This window comes from Acinonyx jubatus, chromosome B3 (genome assembly GCF_027475565.1).
Source record: "Acinonyx jubatus isolate Ajub_Pintada_27869175 chromosome B3, VMU_Ajub_asm_v1.0, whole genome shotgun sequence".
In the NCBI taxonomy this organism is placed as follows: Eukaryota; Metazoa; Chordata; class Mammalia; order Carnivora; family Felidae; genus Acinonyx; species Acinonyx jubatus.
In genome coordinates this window covers 116,188,791-116,209,132 of record NC_069386.1, presented here as the reverse complement: position 1 = coordinate 116,209,132, position 20,342 = coordinate 116,188,791, and the positions used below count along the sequence as shown (strand labels likewise).

Genomic DNA, 20,342 nt, shown 5'->3' with positions numbered 1-20,342 from the left:
AGCAACAAAGACTAGAAAGGACCAGAGAACACCACCAGAAACTCAAACTCCACAAGCAACATAATGGCAATAAATTCATATCTTTCAGTACTTACTCTAAACATCAATGGACTAAATGCTCCAATCAAAAGACAAAGGGTAACAGAATGAATAAGAAAACAAGATCCAACTATATGCTGTTTACAAGAGACCCACTTTAGACCTAAGGACACCTTCAGATTGAAAATAAGGAGATGGAGAACCATCTATCATGCTAATGGTCAACAAAAGAAAGCTGGAGTAGCCATATTTATATCAGACAATCTAGACTTTAAAATAAAGACTAACAAGAGATGAAGAAGGGCATTATATCATAATTCAGGAGTCTGTCTACCAAGAAAACCAAACAGTTGTAAACATTTATGCTGCAAATGTGGGAGCACCCAGATATATAAATCAATCACAAACAAACTCATTGAAAATAATACCTTTATAGTAGGGGACTTCAACATCCCACTTACAGCAATGGACAGATTATCTAATCAGAAAATCAACAAGGAAACAATGGCTTTGAATGACACACTAGACCAGATGGACTTAACAGATACATTCAGAACATTTCATCCTAAAGCAGCGGAATATATATTCTTCTCCAGTGCACATGGAATGTTCTCCAGAATCGACCACATACTGGGACACAAATCAGCCCTCAACAAGTACAAAAAGATCGAGATCATACCATGCATATTTTCAGACCACAGCGCTATGAAACTCAAAATCAACCACAAGAAAAAATTTAGAAAGGAAACAAATACTTGGAGACTAAAGAACTAAAGAACTAAAGGAATGAATGGACTAACCAAGAAGTTAAAGAAAGTACATGGGAAGTTAAAGAGTACATGGGAGGCACCTGGGTGGCTCAGTCGGTTGAGTGTCCAACTTTGACTCAGGTCATGATCTCATGCTCATGGGTTCGAGCCCTGCATCGGGCTCTGTGCTGACAGCTCAGAGCCTGAAGCCTGCTTTGGAATCTGTGTCTCCCTCTCTCTCTACCCCTCCCCTGCTCATACTCTGTTTCTCTCTGCCTCTCAAAAAATAAAAACATTGAAAAAATTAAAAAAAAAAAAAAGTACATGGAAGCCAATGAAAATGATAACACCACAGCCCCAAATCTCTGGGATGCAGCAAAGGTGGTCATAAAAGGAAAGTATATAGCAATCCAGGCCTTCCTAAAGAAGGAAGAAAGGTCTCAGATACACAACCTGACCTTATACCTTAAAGAGCTGGAAAAAGAACAGCAAATAAAACCCCAAACCAGCAGAAGACAGGAAGTAATAAAGATTAGAGCAGAAATTAATGCTATCGAAACCAAAAAAACAGTAGAACAGATCAATGAAACCAGAAGCTGGTTCTTTGAAAGAATTAATAAAATTGATAAATCGCCAGCCAGTTTGATCAAAAAGGAAAGGGCCCAAATAAATAAAATCAAGAATGGAAGAGGAGAGATCACAACCAATACAGCAGAAATAAAAACAATAATAAGAGAATATTATGAACAATTATATGTCAATAAAATGGGCAATCTGGAAGAAATGGACAAATTCCTAGAAACATATACACTACCAAAACCGAAACAGGAGGAAATAGAAAATTTGAACAGACCCATAACCAGTAAAGAAATCAAATTAGTAATCAAAAATCTGCCAGAAAACGAGTCCAGGGCCAGATGGCTTTCCAGGGGGATTCTACCAAACATTTAAGAAAGAGTTAACGCCTATTCTCTTGAAGCTGTTCCAAAAAATAGAAATGGAAGGAAAACTTCCAAACTCTTTCTATGAAGCCAAGACCAAAGACCCCAATAAAATGAAGAACTATAGACCAATTTCCCTGACGAACATGGATGCAAAATCCTCAAGATATTAGCCAGCCAGTTTCAACAATACATTAAAAAAATTATCCACCACAACCAAGTGAGATTTATACCTGGGATGTAGGGCTAGTTCAATATCCACAAAACAATCTGTGATTCGTCACATCAATAAAAGAAAGGAAAAGATCCGTGTGATCCTCTCAATAGATGCAGAGAAAGCATTTGACAATATACAGCATCCTTTCTTGATAAAAACCCACAAGAAAGTAGGGATAGAAGGAGCGTACCTCAAGATCATAAAAGCCATATATGAAAGACCCAACTCTTGGGGCGCCTGGGTGGCGCAGTCGGTTAAGCGTCCGACTTCAGCCAGGTCACGATCTCATGGTCCGGGAGTTCGAGCCCCGCGTCGGGCTCTGGGCTGATGGCTCAGAGCCTGGAGCCTGTTTCTGATTCTGTGTCTCCCTCTCTCTCTCTCTGCCCCTCCCCCGTTCATGCTCTGTCTCTCTCTGTCCCAAAAGTAAATAAACGTTGAAAAAAAAAAAGAAAGACCCAATGCTAACATCATCCTCAATGGAGTAAAACTGAGAGCTTTTCCCCTAAGGTCAGGAACATGACAGGAATGTCCACTCTCGCCACTGTTATTCAACATAGTATTGGAAGTCTTAGCCTCAGCAATCAGACAACACAAAGAAATAAAAGGCATCCAAATTGGCCAGGAGGAGGTCAAACTTTCACTCTTCGCAGATAACATGATACTCTACATGGAAAACCCTGAAGATTCCACCAAAAAACTGCTAGAACTGATTTCATGAATTCAGCAAAGTTGCAGGATATAAAATCAATGCACAGAAATCGGTTGCATTCCTATACAACAATGAAGCAACAGAAAGAGAAATCAAGGAACCGATCCCATTTACAATTACACCAAAAACCATAAAAAACCTAGGAATAAATCTAACCAAAAAGGTGAAAAATCTATACACTGAAAACTATAGAAAGCTTATGAAAGAAATTGAAGAAAACACAAAAAAATGGAAACATATTTCATGCTCCTTGATAGGAGGAACAAATATTAAAATGTCAATACTACCCAAAGCAATCTACATATTCAATGCAATCCCTATCAAAATAACACCAGAATTCTTCACAGAGCTAGAACAAACAATCCTAAAATTTGTATGGAACCAGAAAAGACCCCAAATAGCCAAAGCAATCTTGAAAAAGAAAACCAAAGCAGGAGACATCACAATCCTGGACTCCAAGCTGTATTATAAAGCTGTAATCATCAAGACAGTGTGGTACTGGCACAAGAACAGACACTCAGATCAATGGAACAGAATAGAGAACCCAGAAATGGACCCACAAACGTATGGCCAACTAATCTTTGACAAAGCAGGAAAGAATATCTAGTGGAATAAAGACTGTCTCTTCAGCAAGTGGTGCTGGGAAAACCAGAAAGCGACATGCAGAAGAATGAACCTGGACCACTTTCTGACGCCATACATAAAAATAAACTCAAAATGGATGACAGACCTGAATGTAAGACAGGAAGCCATCAAAATCCTCAAGGAGAAAGCAGGCAAAAACCTCTTTGATCTTGGCCGCAGCAACTTCTTACTCAACATGTCTCCAGAGGCAAGGGAAACAAAGGCAAAAATGAACTATTGGGACCTCATCAAAATAAAAAGCTTCTGCACATCCAGGAAACAGCAAAACTGAAAGGCAACCGATGGAATGGGAGAAGATATTTGCAAAAGACATATCAGATAAAGGGTTAGTATCCAAAATCTATGAAGAACTTACCAAACTCAACACAGAAAAATAATCCAGTGAAGAAATGGGCAAAAGACACAAATAGACACTTCTCCAAAGAAGACATCCAGATGGCTATCTGACACATGAAAAAATGCTCAACATCACTCATCATGAGGGAAATACAAATCAAAACCACAGTGAAATACCACCTCACGCCTGTCAGAGTGACTAACATTAACAATTCAGGCAACAACAGATGTTGGCGAGGATGCGGAGAAAGAGGATCTCTTTTGCACTGCTGGTGGGAATGCAAACGGGTGCAGCCACTCTGGAAAACAGTATGGAGGCTCCTCAAAAAAATTAAAAATAGAACTGGGTGCAACTACGACCCAGAAATTGCACTACTAGGTATTTATTCTAAGGGATACAGGTATGCTGTTTCAAAGGGGCACATGCACCCCAATGTTTATAGCAGCACTATCAGCAATAGCCAAAGTATGGAAAGAACCCAAATGTCCATCAATGGATGAATGGATAAAGAAGATATGGTATATATATACAATGGAGTATTATTTGGCAATCAAAAAGAATGAAATCTTGCCATTTGCAACTACGTGGATGGAACTAGAGGGTATTATGCTAAACAAAATTAGAGAAAGACAAATATCGTATGACTTCACTCATCTGAGGACTTTAAGACACAGAACAAATGAACACAAGGGAAAGGAAGCAAAAATTATATAAAAACAGGGAGGGGGACAAAACATAAGAGACTCTTAAATATGGAAAACAAACAGAGGGTTACTGGAGGGGTTGTGGGAGGGGGGATGGGCTAAATGGGTAAGGGGTATTAAGGAATCTACTCCTGAATCACTGCTGCACTATATGCTAACTAACTTGGATGTAAATTAAAAAAATAAAATTTAATTTAAGAAAACAGACTTATTTGTGGTCCAAGCTTATTTGTAATTGTACTGTAACTCTAAAAAAGTTTTTTTAAACCTTCTGTTATATACAGGGTGAGAGATTGAGTCATGCAGTAGGCTGTGCATTTGCAGCCTGTTTGGAACGGAAACAGAAGCGGGAGAAGGAATGTGGAGTGACTGCTACTTTTGATGCCAGTCGGACCACTTTTACAAGAGAAGGATCATTCCGTGTCACGACAGCCACAGAGCAAGCAGAAAGAGAGGAGATTATGAAACAAATCCAAGATGCCAAGAAAGGTACAATCTGTTCTATTACAATTTATGTTTATTTAAGCCATTTTTCCCAGCAGGTTAATATTTGGAAGCTCTCAGGGGCAAGCTTTCTCACAAAGAGAACTCTTAGCAGTATATGAAGACTTTAAGAACAAAGCTGAAAACCTAAACAAAGGCCTTTCCTTTACAGTAAGTGGTTTAGTGGCTTCCAAAGTATTTACTCTTTCCATTACCAGAAGCTGTCTGAGGAGGCTGAGAGTGCAGCTGAAGAAGCTGCAAAGACATTACCCCCCATGTTTAAAAACAAAATTGGGGAAATCTACATCCTGGAACAGACTTCTAATTTTGATGATCTGATCTCTGTGAGAGGTACATGCTACTAAGGACCTACATTCTTGAAGGAAGAAGTACAAGTTGCAGGTTTAGGCTACAAAGGACCCACTGATGGTGATGCTAGGTACAAATGTGGGTAGAAATTTCACAGTGATGTTGTTCTTATTAGATTATTACTGTGTTTTAGTGCTTTAGTGAAAAAAGTCCATAGAAGCTAACCCCTCTTTTTCCCGTAGCCAAATTTTAGTGTGTGATTTTGCAAAGTGTGATTTTTTTGCAGATACACATGGCAGCATAGCAGAAATACCTGTGCGGACAATTCAGGTCACTCAGAAGTCTCTTGTGTAAAGTTGGGTTTGAGTGTATTGTAAAACTAAATGATAGGGCTTGGGGGAAAATGCTTTGCATTCTTGTGTGCAGCTAGAGTTGAAACCCACAAGGAATATTTTGGAATTAAAAAGTTCAGTATAAATATACAAGATTTGATAAAAATCTTGCTCATTTTTTACTGTATGCTTTTAGTTCTAAACCAGCCACTAAAGAATGCCATTCATTGAATACTGACCCAAACAACTCTAATTCTTAAGGTAAAAAAAGGGTACACATTTTATTTGAAATTAAATTCTTGATTGTGAATTTTTTTTTATTTCTTATAAACATTTGTGCCAGAATACCAAAGAATAAAATACCATGCTATTTTTATCAGAAAATTTAATATGCATAGCTATTATTTAGTGTGCTACAGTGATTTTTCAGACTGGAAGCATATTCTTTAATACCATCAAATAATACTCTTGGCTACACACAGCAGCTGCCAAAGTGGTTGAGTCTAACATCTAGAGCATTATGAGGGGAGGCAGGTAGAGATTTACCACATTCAGAATGGGACTCAACTGGTACTTACATGGAAATAGTTTTGTATTTAGGTATAATCCAGTTTAAACTTTTACTTATGGGGGTGCCTGGCTGGCTCCGTTGGTGAAGCGTGCAACTCTCACGGTGGTGAGTTGGAGCCCCATGTCGGGTATAGATTAAAAAAAAAAAAACTTTAAAATTTTGCTTCTGTATGCTTTTATTCAAATGAGACACAAATGCACATTGTTTGTGATTTAAAGACTGCCTTTTGCATTCTTTAATATCTAATCAAACTTACACTTGTTTAGACCTTTCTGACTCTGCCACTTCCAAAGTCCTCTCTCCCAAACATTGAAAACTATGAATCATCATTCTATAAACGATCTCACATTAGGAGTTCATAGGTGCTGGGTTTTTTTTTTTTAATCTTGGTCAGTGTCTTAAAGAAAATCTTAAGTTATGAATCATTGCATGAGAATCAAAGATCTGATATTTGTGTCTTAGTAGATATATCATGTGACACGTAGTAGGATATTAAACCTTTTATTTGTCTGAAACGTAGGAGATCTGAGCCCTGCTTGTAACCTGCCCTTTAAGAGACTTTGGGAAGCAGATGGGTAAAAGGACATAAGAAGGTTTTGAGTTCCTTGACTGTATAAGCCGGAATTATTTGAAGACTGCTAAGGTCCTCTTTCTCTTGACTTTCTTGAGCTGAAACAGATAAGACAGCTGTTGGCTCATCAGTGGCTCCTGGCAACACTGCCCCATCCCCATCCTCTCCCACCTCTCCCACTTCGGATGCCACTGCCTCTCTGGAGACGAACAATCCTCATGCCATACCACGCCGGCATGCGCCCATTGAACAACTTGCTCGCCAAGGCTCTTTCCGAGGATTTCCTGCTCTTAGCCAGAAGATGTCACCCTTTAAACGCCAACTATCCCTGCGCATCAATGAGTTGCCTTCCACTATGCAGAGGAAGACTGATTTCCCCATAAAAAATGCAGGTAATGCAGCATCCACCTGACTCATAAGTGCTTTGCACTGAAAGCACTATCGTTATTTCCAATGGTAACACTAAACCCATCAAACTAGCCACCTTCTCTTCTGAGCCTGGTTGATGGTTGTATGTATCTTGTGTCATTTCCCATTGAGAGAAAAGTAAGGTTCATGGAGAGGGTCGTGAATCCTTCATTTCTCTTCAACAGATAGGTATCAGAGCCATGATGGAAATTCCTACACTGAGCTACAAGGTTTGTGATTTGTCCTGATGGAAGTGTGCTACCTCTCAGCCAACCTGCTTCCAAACATCAAGGGTCTCGAGTTTCCATTCTAATCCTGCCATTTGGGACCCAACAGAGAATTAATTTAAAAGGCTTTGGAAACACATCTATTCAAATAGCATTACTCTCAGATGTACCAGAAGAAATGGATAAGTGCTCATTGTCCTTGTGGCTGGTTGACTCCGTACGGAGGAAACTCAAAACGGGTCTCCTGTTTAAATCAAAAATCTGTTTTTCATCAGAGACAGTGAGCTTGCTCACATATATTCATTACCTTTCAGAACTGCCACACAGGCCTTTGTGTGGCCCCTGTACAGCTGAGCCAGCCCTGGTAGCTCTATCCTCATCGTAAGATCCAGAGCTAAAGTGTCAGATCTGGTCAGTGCTTTTATTGGGCTCTATTTTACTTCACTCTGAGACGTGACAAGCCAGTGCTATAACAGAATATGAGGAAGACTGTTTCAATAAGACACTCCCAGTGATGGTATAAAAGTCCAGAGTGTTAAGTTCTTTTGACAGATGAAAGGAGGCCTAAACAACAGTTGGACTGGATGATTACTGAGGGTCTTTCCAGCTCTCAACACCTATAAAAATGGAAACTCCAGATGCTTCTAATACCTTGTCTTCAGTCTTCTTCTGCAGCAGATGGGAAACAAAAACCATTCTTTTCATAGTTGAGCAAACCAAAGGTTCACCACACATTATCAGCTTCCCCTGTGACAGAAGTATCCCAGAGTCAATATTAAGAACAAAGCCTAGGAGCACCTGGGTGCTCAGTCTGTTAAGCATCCCACTTCAGCTCAGGTCATGATCTCATGGTTCGTGGGTTCAAGCCCTGTGTCGCACTCTGTGCTGACAGCTCAGAACCTGGAGCCTGTTTCAGATTCTGTGTCTCCCTCTTTCTCTGCCGCCCCCCTCACACTCTGTGTGTGTCTCTCTCTCTCAAAAATAAACATTAAAGAAAAAATTTTTTTAAAGAACAAAGCCTATAGAGTCCTGGATTTCAGTTTACTTTTTCATGTTATCACAGTTCACATACTTGCTACTTCAGGAAAAAAAAAATGAGTGATGATATTATTGTAGCTTATTACAGAGAGAAGGACTAAGCTGCCACTGGTGCCCCTGATTTTAACCCATCTTCTGATAGAGTTACTAAGTGGCTCCAGAACTCTATGCAGATCACAGCCTTGGGAATTAGTTGGAAGGCAAACAGGTTGCAGATGTCTTCCAGAAAAATGTAGCTAACTGACACAAAAAAAGAATACCAACTTCTCAGTAGTTTCACACAGGAAAGGAAATAAAGAACTGGGGATTTGCAGGGAGGAAGATAGTCCTTAGTACATAAATTGTTGACATTTTATACTAAATTTTTGAAGCTGCTTTTATAGCCCCACTTGACAGTTGAGACTTTTCCTTTCGCAAATAAGGGATGTGTTATAAAATGCCACCTGTGTCATACTGTTATATTTCAGGATTAGTTTTTCTGTCTGGAACCATTTTCTGTTTGCCTTGCAGTGCCAGAAGTAGAAGGGGAGGCAGAGAGTATCAGCTCCCTGTGCTCACAGATCACCAATGCCTTCAGCACACCCACGGAGGATCCCTTCTCATCTGCCCCAATGACCAAACCGGTGACAGTGCTAGCACCACAGTCTCCTGCCTTTCAAGGTTGGTGCCCTCTTAGCCTGCTCAGCTGTTCTCTGTGAAGCTTGTACTTTCATGGCACAGCTCACTGACTCTCGGTGGGCATTCTGAGCTTCCCAAGAGCTGGTCGGACCTGTTAATTTCCCTGTTGGATGATGTCTCAGATTTGTTAATTCCCCTTTTCCACAATGTCTTTGTGCTTTGTTCCCGTTCCTTTTTCCTAGAATGTCTGCATTCATCACTGCATGTACCTTCTGTCTTTGATCCCATTCTGTTAAGAGCTTCTGTAGTCCCAACCCACTGCTTTACTTCCCACTTAACTATTCAGAGTATCCAGCCAGTTCTCCAGAAGCAGCAGTCATCAGAGTTGGTTCCAGCGTATGCTTTCTTTAGCAGACTGGCTCTCAACCCGAGGCAGTTTTGCCCCTCTCAGGGAAAATTTGGCATTCATTGGTGACATTTTGGGGTGTCACAAGCTGGTAGGGAGTGGCTGCTACTGTCATCTGGGCTGAGGCTAGGGATGCTACTAAACATCCTTCAGTGCACACAATGGCAGCCCTCACAGCAAGGAATTTTCTGGCCCAAGTTATCAGTAGTGCCAAGGTTAAGAAGACTTGGATTCACCTCGTCTCCATCCTACCACAAGAGGCTCATAAAGAAAAAAGCACTTCTTTTGGCTTCTTAGTTCATTTCATCTTCTGTAACAAGTGTCCTAAAATTTACCTTTGTAAAGGCATTGAGGACTAACTAAAAGTTGTTGTTTCCAGGATACTGAGTTAATACTTGGTGTTGACTCTGAAGTCAGCAAAGAGTCTATATATAACTTAAATAATAGACTTTTAGAATTTGAACTCTTTTTTTTTTTTTTTAACGTTTATTTATTTTTGAGACAGAGACAGAGACAGAGCATGAACAGGGGAGGAGCAGAGAGAGAGGGAGACACAGAATCTGAAACAGGCTCCAGGCTCTGAGCTGTCAGCACAGAGCCCGACGCGGGGCTCGAACTCACGGACCGTGAGATCATGACCTGAGCTGAAGTCGGACGCTTAACCGACCAAGCCACCCAGGCGCCCCTAGAATTTGAACTCTTATAATCGCCATTTCTTCATTTCTTTTGAGAAAGAGCTCAAAACGGGGAGACAGTACCCCATTCCTTTCTGAGGAAGCTACCAATGCTTTTCCTTCAGAGAGTCTCTTTTAAAAACAAAAACAAACAATCTATTATAATCATGTGCACCAAATGGCTTTTCATTTCATCCAACAAATGTTTATAATACCAACGATAGGCACAATTTATTGAGCAGATATTAGCACAGTGCCTGCCACATCATGATGAGGACTCAGCATTTTCTCATTTAATCCCCACAACAACCGTTTGAGGTAAGCAATACAAATCAGGAAAATGAGGCTCAGAGAGGTTGAATAAATTTCCCAAATTGCACAGACAGGATTTAAACCCAGGTCTTTCTGAATATCATTATCTGTTACGTTCCGCTACCTATTTCTGAATTTACAGTGCCTATTTACAGTGGGATGTACAAAACTAATAGAACGTAGTCCTTTCCCTGCCCACAAGCGGCTCCCAGTCTATGAGTGAGCTAGTCTTTTAAGACAAGCCCTGGGGTAAGTAATACCGATGCCATAAGCATGGTTGCCCATCTTGAAGAGGGAGTGATTGAAGTATAGGGCAGGGGAAGGTGCTTGCTCCATACTAACTATGATAGAGAGCTGGGATAAGGAATAGGAACTGATGGAAAAGATGTCTGGAGTAAAGGAGCAAGGATTAAGAGATTTTCATAAAGAGAGACAGGAAAGAATAGTAGTGCTTTGAGATATTATGAACATTACTGAGGGAAAAAAACTTCAAAGAGGTGAAATTAATTCTGTAGCGAATTAAACATTAAGCAAATGAAAATATAAAAATTTATTAAGCAAATGAAAATACATACCAAATTTCTTTTCTCATTTGTAGTATGAGGATACCAGCCTTATGGGATTTTTGAGAGAATTAAATAGGATGATGAATGCTTAAGTACTGTTAACATAGTGTCTGGCACATCATAGAGGATCATTATATTTAACCCATTGTTATTGTTGGCATAATTTGATCTTTTGGAAAAGTGGTAGGAGAAGGAAATGCTTTATCTACATCTTATGCCAACGGCTAAGCTATACCTAGAATTGATTTTTGCTGCTTGTAAGACAGAGCAGCTCTGTTCAACTTAATTGGAAATTGTTTGTCTAGGCTTCATTCCCTCTCTCCCTGTTCACATATTTTCCTAGAACAGTCATTTGACTTTTTTATCAGTATAGCTATTTTAATTACCTCTAATTCCCTCTTTGCCCAAAGGTTTGTGTATCCATTGCAAGATGGCATGGTTATCCCAACACCAACTTTTCTGTCTTATCTGTTCCACCGTTATCGCACATCGGCCTGACCGAGCTCCAAGGGGTCACCCATTCACCCTGCATGAATTAACTCCATCGATGTTGTCTGCTCCCATTGTAGCTAATGGCACTGACTCAGCCTTCCATGTGCTTGCTGCTAAGCCAGCCCATACTGCTCTAGCACCCGTAGCAATGCCTGTGCGTGAAACCAACCCTTGGGCCCATGCCCCTGATGCTGCTAACAAGGGAATTGCAGCCACACGTTCGGGTAAGGTGGCCATGGGTGGTGGTGAGGATTCTGGGATCAGATAAGTGACGCCGATTCAGAAATCAGCCATTTACCCAAGTGGGAACCGGGGAGGAATCCTTTCAGGAAAAGTGTGTTCCCTCCTGGAAATAAACTATTAGGAAAGGATGGTGAAGGAGAGGAACTCAAGAGATTAGACTGATAGTTTCTAGGGCTACAGAACACAACTACCCCTTAGAACTTTCACAAAATACAGATTCCTGGGCCCAACCCTGAGCTGACCACTGGATTTGGAGATAAATGGATATGCCCATAACAAGGGTGGGAACCTTGCCTCTTACAATGGCAGGCCTACAGAAAAAGCTTTGTTTTTTGCTTTGCTTTACTTTCTAGTTTTTCTGTAATGAACATTTGTTAACTATGAAATCAAAACAAATTTTAATAGTAATAAAGGCAGTTCACCTGAAAGATAACATGTCTCTCGAAGCAAGACAGGGGCCACAAAGTACAGCACCATGTCCCTGGTTATTTTCTTTTTATTCTGTTAGAGCAAAAGGTGAATCACCTTGGGCTCTTTAGAGCATGTGCAGGCCAATTTCTGTAGCACGGAGGAGCCACAGCAATAGGAAGGGGTTTCAGATGCCAGCCAGCTGCCTTAGTTCCATGGGGTCTGAGCCCTATCTAGACAGCTCCTCAGTGTGGCTGCGATAGCAGCATGGTCTGACAGGTTTCCTTTGTCCTAAAGCAAAACCTCCTCAGCTGGTAATAGAGACTTTTCTCACACCTGCTAGAACTACAAAGTGTCCCATTAGGGGCACTTGTTCCACATGTTAGGATCATTCAGGTAACCAAGGTTATCAGGTAAGGAAAGAAGCCCCTAACGATTCTGATTCTTTTGTCTCTCTTGATCTCATTGGTTTCAGGGACCGAGTGGAGTCAGTCTTCTGGTGCCGCATCTCCAGGTCTCTTCCAGGCTGGTCACAGACGCACTCCCTCTGAGGCTGACCGCTGGTTAGAAGAGGTGTCCAAGAGTGTCCGGGCGCAGCAGCCCCAGGCCTCAGCTGCCTCTCTGCAGCCAGTTCTCCAGCCTCCTCCACCCACTGCCATCACCCAGCCAGCGCCATCTTTCCAAGGGAATGCATTCCTCACCTCTCAGCCCGTACCAGTGGGTGTGGTCCCACCCCTGCCACCAGCCTTTGTCCCTGCCCAGTCCTATCCTGTGGCCAATGGGATGCCCTATCCAGCCCCTAATGTGCCTGTGGTGGGCATCACTCCCTCCCAGATGGTAGCCAACGTGTTTGGCACTGCAGGCCACCCTCAGGCTGCCCACTCCCATCAGTCTCCCGGCCTGGTCAAGCAGCAGACATTCCCTCAGTATGAGACAAGCAGTGCTACTGCCAGTCCCTTCTTTAACCCTCCTGCTCAGCACCTCAACGGTTCTGCAGCTTTCAATGGTGTAGACGATGGCAGGTTAGCCTCGGGAGATAAGCACACAGAGGTTCCTGCAGGGGCCTGCCCGGTGGATCCCTTCGAAGCCCAGTGGGCTGCATTAGAAAGCAAGTCCAAGCAGCGTACTAACCCCTCTCCCACCAACCCTTTCTCCAGTGACTTACAGAAAACGTTTGAAATTGAACTTTAAGTAGTCTCTATGGCTTATGTATTTTGCCCATACTTAGGCAAGGGCAGGGGCAGAGGTCAAAGAAGCAAAGGGAACTTTGTGTTCCCAGTCAGTATACTTTTCACTAATCCCAAAGGTCTTAAGGAGCATGTCCAGGCACAGAGTGCTAGGAGAGGTGATTTTGAAAAAAATGGAAGAAACATTCCTAGAGAAGAGTTGTCTTGCAGTTGGGCTAAAGAAGTCAAGGAAATGTTGCCCGCTGTCCCCCTCCTGCTCCCTCAGCCCCTTAAAAATCTCTGGCAGCAGAGAGGCAGAGTATCTGAACAGGAATCTGTATTCAAAGCACATTTACTGGAATATAAAACACAACGGGAAGCAAAACAATCACCCTTCATTTTTCAGGCCATTCACCTGCCGCCTCTCACTGGCCTGTCTTAGAGATCAAGAACATGGTGGCCTGTGCTTGGGCTGGGGACGAGAGGCAGGCCGTGCTGCCAGAATTCCCAGGAGGGCACAGCAGCTGCCCAGCAGAGCTATATTTTAGGGGTAAAGTTGAGCTTCCACTTTGAGTAAGAATAAATATTATAAATATATATCAAAAAAGCCAAAATCTTTATTTTTATGCATTTAGAATATTTTAAATAGTTCTCAATATTAAAAAGTTGTATGAGTTGTAAGTAATCTTGCCAAAGGTAAAAGGGTTAGCTGTAAGAAATTGTACATAAGATTGATTTATCAGTGATGCCTATTGATGTGGAGAGAGGAGAGGTTGGGAGTTGCAGATGGGATCCCTATTACTTGGTATCATTCGTTGTAAGTAGCACCTTGCAGCAACAATCATGCGTATGACCAATACAGTCCCTAGGTGGTAGTTTTAACAAAAATGAAAGAGCAGTATTGTCCTGGTTTTAAACCTATGATGAAATCCTAGTGTAATTTTAATGGAATCAGTCTGAATACATTCTACAGAGAATACGTATTTTCTTTTATATACTGCTGCAGTTTCCTTATGTTAATCCTCTACTTTTGTTTTAACACTAAGGTGACAGTGACTTAATCATATCCATGGACGGGAGCACAGGTTACTGTGTTGATTTGTCATGTGGGTCTCGGGTTTTGTTTTGTCCTTTAGATTTTGTCCCCACCAGCTTTGTGGGGATGGAGATTCTGGTTTAATAGCTGTGTGTGAGCCGGTCCCCCCACTTGTGGTGAGAGCATCCCGTTGCCAGTTGTAGCCACTTGACCTCTGGTAACGACGTGAGATCCCATCTCATTTTTACTTTTGAACGTTGGCCTTACAATCAAATGTAAGTTATATATATTTGTACTGATGAGAATTTATAATCTGCTTTAACAAAAATAAATGTTCGTGGTAGAAGCTTTTGCCCCTGAAGGGCTGGTCTTTCCCCTTTTCTTTATTAGTAAATGTGTTTTAGTTCTTTTTGGTCTGTTCTTGCTCCATTCTGCTGAACTCCAGTTTGATGTCTAGAAAATCTTTTATTGGGATGTTTTTTTTTATTATTGAAGTATAATTTGCATACAATGTTAACTTCAGGTGTACAACATATTGATCTGATAATTGTATACATTACACAGTGCTCACAATAAGTGTGGTCACCATCTGTCACCACACATGTTATTACAGTATTGTTGACTACATTCTCTCTGCTATACCTTTCATCTCTGTGACTTACAACCAGAAGATTGTACCTCTTAGTCCCCTTTATCTATTGTGCCCATCAGGACTAGTCTACTCTTAAAATTCACTTTTGTATTTATACTTTAGGCTTTGGTTCATCCTAAGCATATCTCTGATGTCAGATCCTTACTGCTCAAAGTGTGGTCTGGAACAAGAGCATGGACTTCACCTAGGAGTGAAGACTCTCAGCCCCACCCCTGACCCCCCCGACCTAGTAATCAGAATCTACACTGGAACAAGATTCACATTCTGAGAAGGCCCTGACTGAAGCAGTGAGTCTCAGCGTTGGATATGTATTAGAACCACCTGGGAAGCTTTTAAAATTCTCATGTCGGGGAGCAGGTGGGGACCCACATTCAGGTATTTTTTATATATATATTTATTTTTGAGAGAGAGAGTGCAAGTGGGCGAGGGGCAGAGAGAGAGAGAGAGAGAGAGGGAAACCCAGAATCTGAACCAGGCTCCAGGCTCTGAGTTGTCAGCACAGAGCCTGATGAAGGGCTCAAACTCACAAACTGTGAAATCATGACCTGAGCCAAAGTCAGATACTTAACCTGACTGAGCCACCCAGGTGCTGCTCAGGGTGTTTTTTTGTTTTGTTTTGTTTTTTAAAGAAAAAGCTTCCAGTATGGAAGAGGGTTGAGAACCACTTGTCTAGATTGAGTTTTATTGTTTCCCTAACCTTGGCCCGCTCTTCTGTGACTAGTTCTAAGAAGAGCTAGCTAACCTCAGACTTACCTTCTAAATTACGTTGCCAATTGGCAAATAAGGAATTGGGGAGTCCAGGAAAATAGCCCTTAGTTTCCAATTTGTATAGCAAAACCAGCCATGATAAATGAAAGGGGATGCTCCTCTGTCTTTTTTTTAAATGGAAAGAAAAAAATACCTCTGCCCCTAACCCATGTTTCCTGTGCTGAATGAGAGGTAGACGAAGAAGTATCACTCACCCATGATGCAGTTTGTCTCTTTTCCAGCCAGTGTGTTGGTAATAAAAGTCAGCTTTCCCTATAATGCCTGTCTTTCCTGGGTCCCAGAATAACCTGTCGCTTAGCCTTGGCTTAGCCCAGCCAGTCTACTGGAGGATGGGTAGAAGGTTAAAGTGGAAAGGGACCTGGAAGCTCATTGAATCCAGGCCTCTTGTTTAGCAGCAAGGAACCAGAGGTTCTGAGGGATGGAGAAGGATTTCTTCCAACTGAAATCCCTTCATTGTTAATACATTGCCTTCCCCTCCATTGGCCCCCTATCCTGCTGCTGCCTGTTTTTAATAGTCTGATTTGTATCTGGAAGCAAACATTTTGCTTCACAGATTCCTGCTTGGGGAGGAGAGGCTCCCAGTTGGTCACTGTACAGAACAGGTCTGTCAGCTTGATGCAGGTGTGAGGCAGTCCTCACCACCAGGCTCTGCAGGTCAGCCTCAGGAGGAGGGCTTCAGGCACCAGCTTCTGATGAAAGTAAGGAGCTCCCCCCGACCCCATCCTGTCATGCTCACACAATAACGCAGCTGCCGCTCCTTCATCCCACATCCCTGTACTGAGCCTTACATGTCGTGTTCCACTTTGGCAAGAGCTTCACAAACCTGCCATTAACTGTATGTACAGATGCGAGTTGAAGCTGGTTGCTACACTACCTGGAAGGGGGAGGTTGACTAATGGACCACTGTTTGACACTAGATGAGATGGAGTTCTAGCAAAGAAACTTGCCTGACACAGCAAGAGTTAGCGTGCCCGTGTGAGACAGGTGTTAACTTTGAACCCATTACACACCTCCCCACCCAGCTTTAAATGAAGTGAGAACCCTGGTAGCTTGCTTTAGAACCCAGTGAATTGATCCTGTATAACAGAAATTATAGAAGGAAGCCGTAAAGTAAAGGGTGTCCTTATCCAAGCAGACTCCTCTTGACCGCTGCCTGTAGTGTCGGAAGCGAGGCAGGTGCTGTCTGCTGCTGAGGCACAGCACTGTGGGGTGGGGGGGGGCTGGGGGTCGGGGGCCGAAAGAGCCCATTCTCTAGAAGATCGCTCCCTTTGCCAGCTAGAGACAGCAGCCTGAGACTTGCTTCAGGACTGGGGCTGGAGCTAGCCTTCATCCCTGCTGCCAGACCGGCCGAGCGTGAGGCTGGAAGCGGGAACAGCTAGCACAGCAGAAGCTGGAGTAATACTCGTTGCCACAGAGCTGGGCCTGCAGGATCAAATCACAGTTGGCCAGCTCAGGCTGATCCATACACTCCCTGCTGAGGTCCCTGGACTGGGCTGCCAGTGCTGTGAAATAAGGGAGAGAAAGTGGTTAAGGAAGCTGTGTACGCTGAAAAGTCCCACCTATTCTTTCTTTGCCTTAAAGGAAAGCAACACTAGATCTGCCAGATTCCCAAAAAGTACAGTTATTCTGGAACCTTTTAACACGTGTGTCTACAGTGCCTCCCCACCCCCCACCATGGGCCTCATTTAGGCATGCAGTGGTCCTCCGGTTGTCCTGCAACCTCAGCCCAATGCAGACTCCCAAATAGTGGCTGACCGGATGATTAAACATCTCCTGAAGTTAACTCCTACCCTTGCAATTGTGACCTGAAGAGCTGAATGACAGCTGCCTGGACTGGGAAGGGAGTAGGATCAACCTAAGTAAAATTCTGAGTTGGCAAGAGCTGTCCTCTCATTGCTGATTTAATGTGTTGTGCCTTCAGTAGCCCCAGTGCGTCTCAGTCGCTTCATTCTCCATCTTCCCAATTTTCCCACACTCCCCCGCCCCCCAGAGAGAGCAAGTATTAGGCAAAGTGATTAGAACAGCCTTGTGAACTATGGCTCTAATACTGCACTGAGCACAAAAATGCTGGTTGCCACCCCCCCCCACCCCCCGCCAAATGTGCCAGGGGCTTCTGTATCTTAAAAATCCTTGTGAGAAGGGCACCTGGCTGGCTCAGTCAGTAGAGCATGTGACTCTTAATAGCTGGGTCAGGAGTTCGAGCCCATGTTGGACATAGAGATTAAAAAAAAAAAAAAAAGCGCCTGGCTGGCTCAGTTGGTACAGCACACAACTACCTATCCTGGGGTCATGAGTTCCAGTCCCACATTAGGCATGGAGACTACTTTAAAAATAAACAGGACTATTGAAAAAACAACCCCTGTGTTTCATTCTGCTTCTTCCTTATAGGACTGAAGTGGCCTTACCTAGTTAACTTCCCTTTCCCTTCTGGAAGGGGCTTTTGGCTTAAGCCAGAGTGACACCTTCCCTAAAGTCAGACCTCATAGGCTTAATCTTTCTCTCTCCCCTTGCTTCCTCCCAAAAATACAACTAACAGACTGTATCTGAGTAGTGAATGACTTTTGGTATATCAGTATAATAAGAATACAAACTACAGATGACCCTTGAACAACTTGGGTTTGAACTGCATGGGTCCACATTTTTTTTTAACGAATACTGTATACAGTACTGTATTTCCTTTGATTTTCTCAACAATTTCTCTTTGTTGTAAGAATACACTATATAATACATATACAATATGTGTTATCAGTAAGGCTTTGATCAACAGGCTATTAGTAAAATTTTTGGAGAGTCAAAATTATACCCAGATTTTTGCAAAGAGTATTGGCACACCAATCCCTGTGTTGCTCAAGCATCAACTGTACCTACATTTACATAAATAGCAAGCCATTTGTACATATTAAGAAATCTGTCACTCTGGCATCAACTTTCTCTGAGCAGTTGCAGCCCGGGGGCCTATCACAGGGCCCAGAGGTTTGGGGTCCCACATGATGGTTAAGCACACCAGCTCTGGAGCCAGAAGGCCTGAGCACAATCCTGGCTCTCCTATTCCCCAGCTGGGTGACTTTGGGCAAGTTACTTAAGCTCTCTGCCTGTGTTTCCTCATCTGAAATGGAGATGATAATAGCACCTTGGGCACACAGTAACTGTGGCTAAAATTTGAGTACTTACCTGTGTTTTGTTCCATAGCCTCATTCCCTCTCATTCAAAAAAGTGAGTGATGCCCTATGTTCTATCCTTACAGTGTTTTAGGCAAGTCTTTTAGGCAAGAAGGTTGAGAGGTCCTCAAAAGAAGTATGTCCCTTACACCAGAGCAAGACTAGGTCAAGACCCCCTACTCTGATGCTAACATTAATTGCAGTATGCCACCAGACCATGAATAGGGCAGAGTGAGGCATGAGGCAGCCTCAAGCAGTGAGACCCTACAAAAAGCATAAACAGGTGAGAGCAGAAGTCTGCAGCCTAATCAGAATGAATACAAAGACAGGAGAGACCGCTTCTAAGCATGAAAGGTGCCCACAAAATATCTAAGATTAGCAACACTCTTCCAGCAGAGGGCAGGAGCCTGACTCCGACGGCTCCTCTCCTGTCCGGGAGGCCCATCATGCCAGACCATTTCAGCTTACAACCACACATCAGCAGGAGCCCCACCAGACTTTGCCCTCAAGCAAGGTTCTCATTATAATTCGGCTTCTCCTGTAGACAGATCTACAATTAATCACAAACATGAACACCTGGCTCCTCTGACAGCTCTTTTTCTCACATAAATCCGCATTCTGGTTTATCTAGAGTCTTGTTAAGTTTGGTTGGTATGTAGACAAGAGATCAGTATGCTGGGCACAGTAGAGATGAGAAGCGGCCCCTGCAGCACAGTGTTTTTGCCAAAGTAATGCCTTCATGCACACACGCACGCAGTCACCAAGCCTGAGCACCTAGTGATGCCAGGCACTGACCTGGGGACTCGAATCCCAGTGGCTGTCCTAAGGAGCTCACAAACTGGAAGCCTACATGTCAGTCTGATCCACTAAGCAGCATTTCTACCGCAGACCTTCATCCTCTAGCACTGGCCAGTTCCCACCTTCGGCGTAGCAGACAGGCGGCAGCCAGGCCTGACAGCCCTTGCTAAAACAACACTCTTGGTGCAGTGCTGCAGCCCTGATTGCTGTGAACATCCAGGCGGACAGGAAAGGCCCTGGCACCTTTCCCCCAAGCCTGCTGGAGGCCTCCTGAGAACTGGTGGCTCGGCCTGGGGCACTGCCCTGCTGTCCAGGCAATCCATGAACCCAGACCAAGGACACGTGGAAGGGCAGGCTGGGCACAGGGCAGAGCCTCCTCTGCCCCCTTCCTTCTGGCTTATTTGAATATAGGGCTCTTATGAATCCATCTTCTCAAAGTGTGAAAATAAGTGCATCTCCAAATTAACACCTCTGAAATTAGACTGCATCTGAATTGATGGTCTCTTAGCACTGTGTCTTTAACAGCATGTTTTTCTTAGTGGTATGAAACTAATTGTTTTGTGATATGGTGCTTAGGTTTATTGAAATGTAACTCAGAGCAAGAGCTAGAGAATATAAAACTAAAATATCAAACTGCCCAGTAACAGGTGTGATACTTTAGGGAAAAGAAAATTAAATATGAGGACTAGGTTGTAGTCCCAACTGGGCCACTAATTTGCCGTGTGACTTGTGGAGACATCACGTAAGGTCTCTGGATATCTGTCT

At 42.9% G+C, this 20,342-nt stretch overlaps 2 protein-coding genes across 23 annotated transcripts in view; one reads left to right on the top strand and one right to left on the bottom strand.

The window, feature by feature from the left end:
- NUMB (NUMB endocytic adaptor protein) overlaps positions 1-14,547 on the top strand; it is a 195,738-nt gene extending 181,191 nt beyond the window's left edge. For 11 of the 16 annotated variants that reach the window (XM_053224675.1, XM_015071681.3, XM_027066098.2 and 8 more), the window contains 5 exons: positions 4,626-4,830; positions 6,706-6,999; positions 8,791-8,940; positions 11,426-11,572; positions 12,475-14,547. In XM_053224675.1, coding sequence (XP_053080650.1) covers positions 4,626-4,830; positions 6,706-6,999; positions 8,791-8,940; positions 11,426-11,572; positions 12,475-13,190 — 1,512 coding nt within the window. In that variant the 3' untranslated portion in view covers positions 13,191-14,547. The remainder of the gene's footprint in view (positions 1-4,625; positions 4,831-6,705; positions 7,000-8,790; positions 8,941-11,425; positions 11,573-12,474) is intronic. The other 5 variants (XM_027066103.2, XM_027066102.2, XM_053224682.1 and 2 more) reach the window with 2 other exon arrangements.
- The window catches only part of PAPLN (papilin, proteoglycan like sulfated glycoprotein), a 43,163-nt gene continuing 32,591 nt past the window's right edge, over positions 9,771-20,342 (bottom strand). For all 7 annotated transcript variants that reach the window (XM_053224672.1, XM_053224670.1, XM_027066089.2 and 4 more), the window contains one exon: positions 9,771-17,123. In XM_053224672.1, coding sequence (XP_053080647.1) covers positions 16,948-17,123 — 176 coding nt within the window. In that variant the 3' untranslated portion in view covers positions 9,771-16,947. The remainder of the gene's footprint in view (positions 17,124-20,342) is intronic.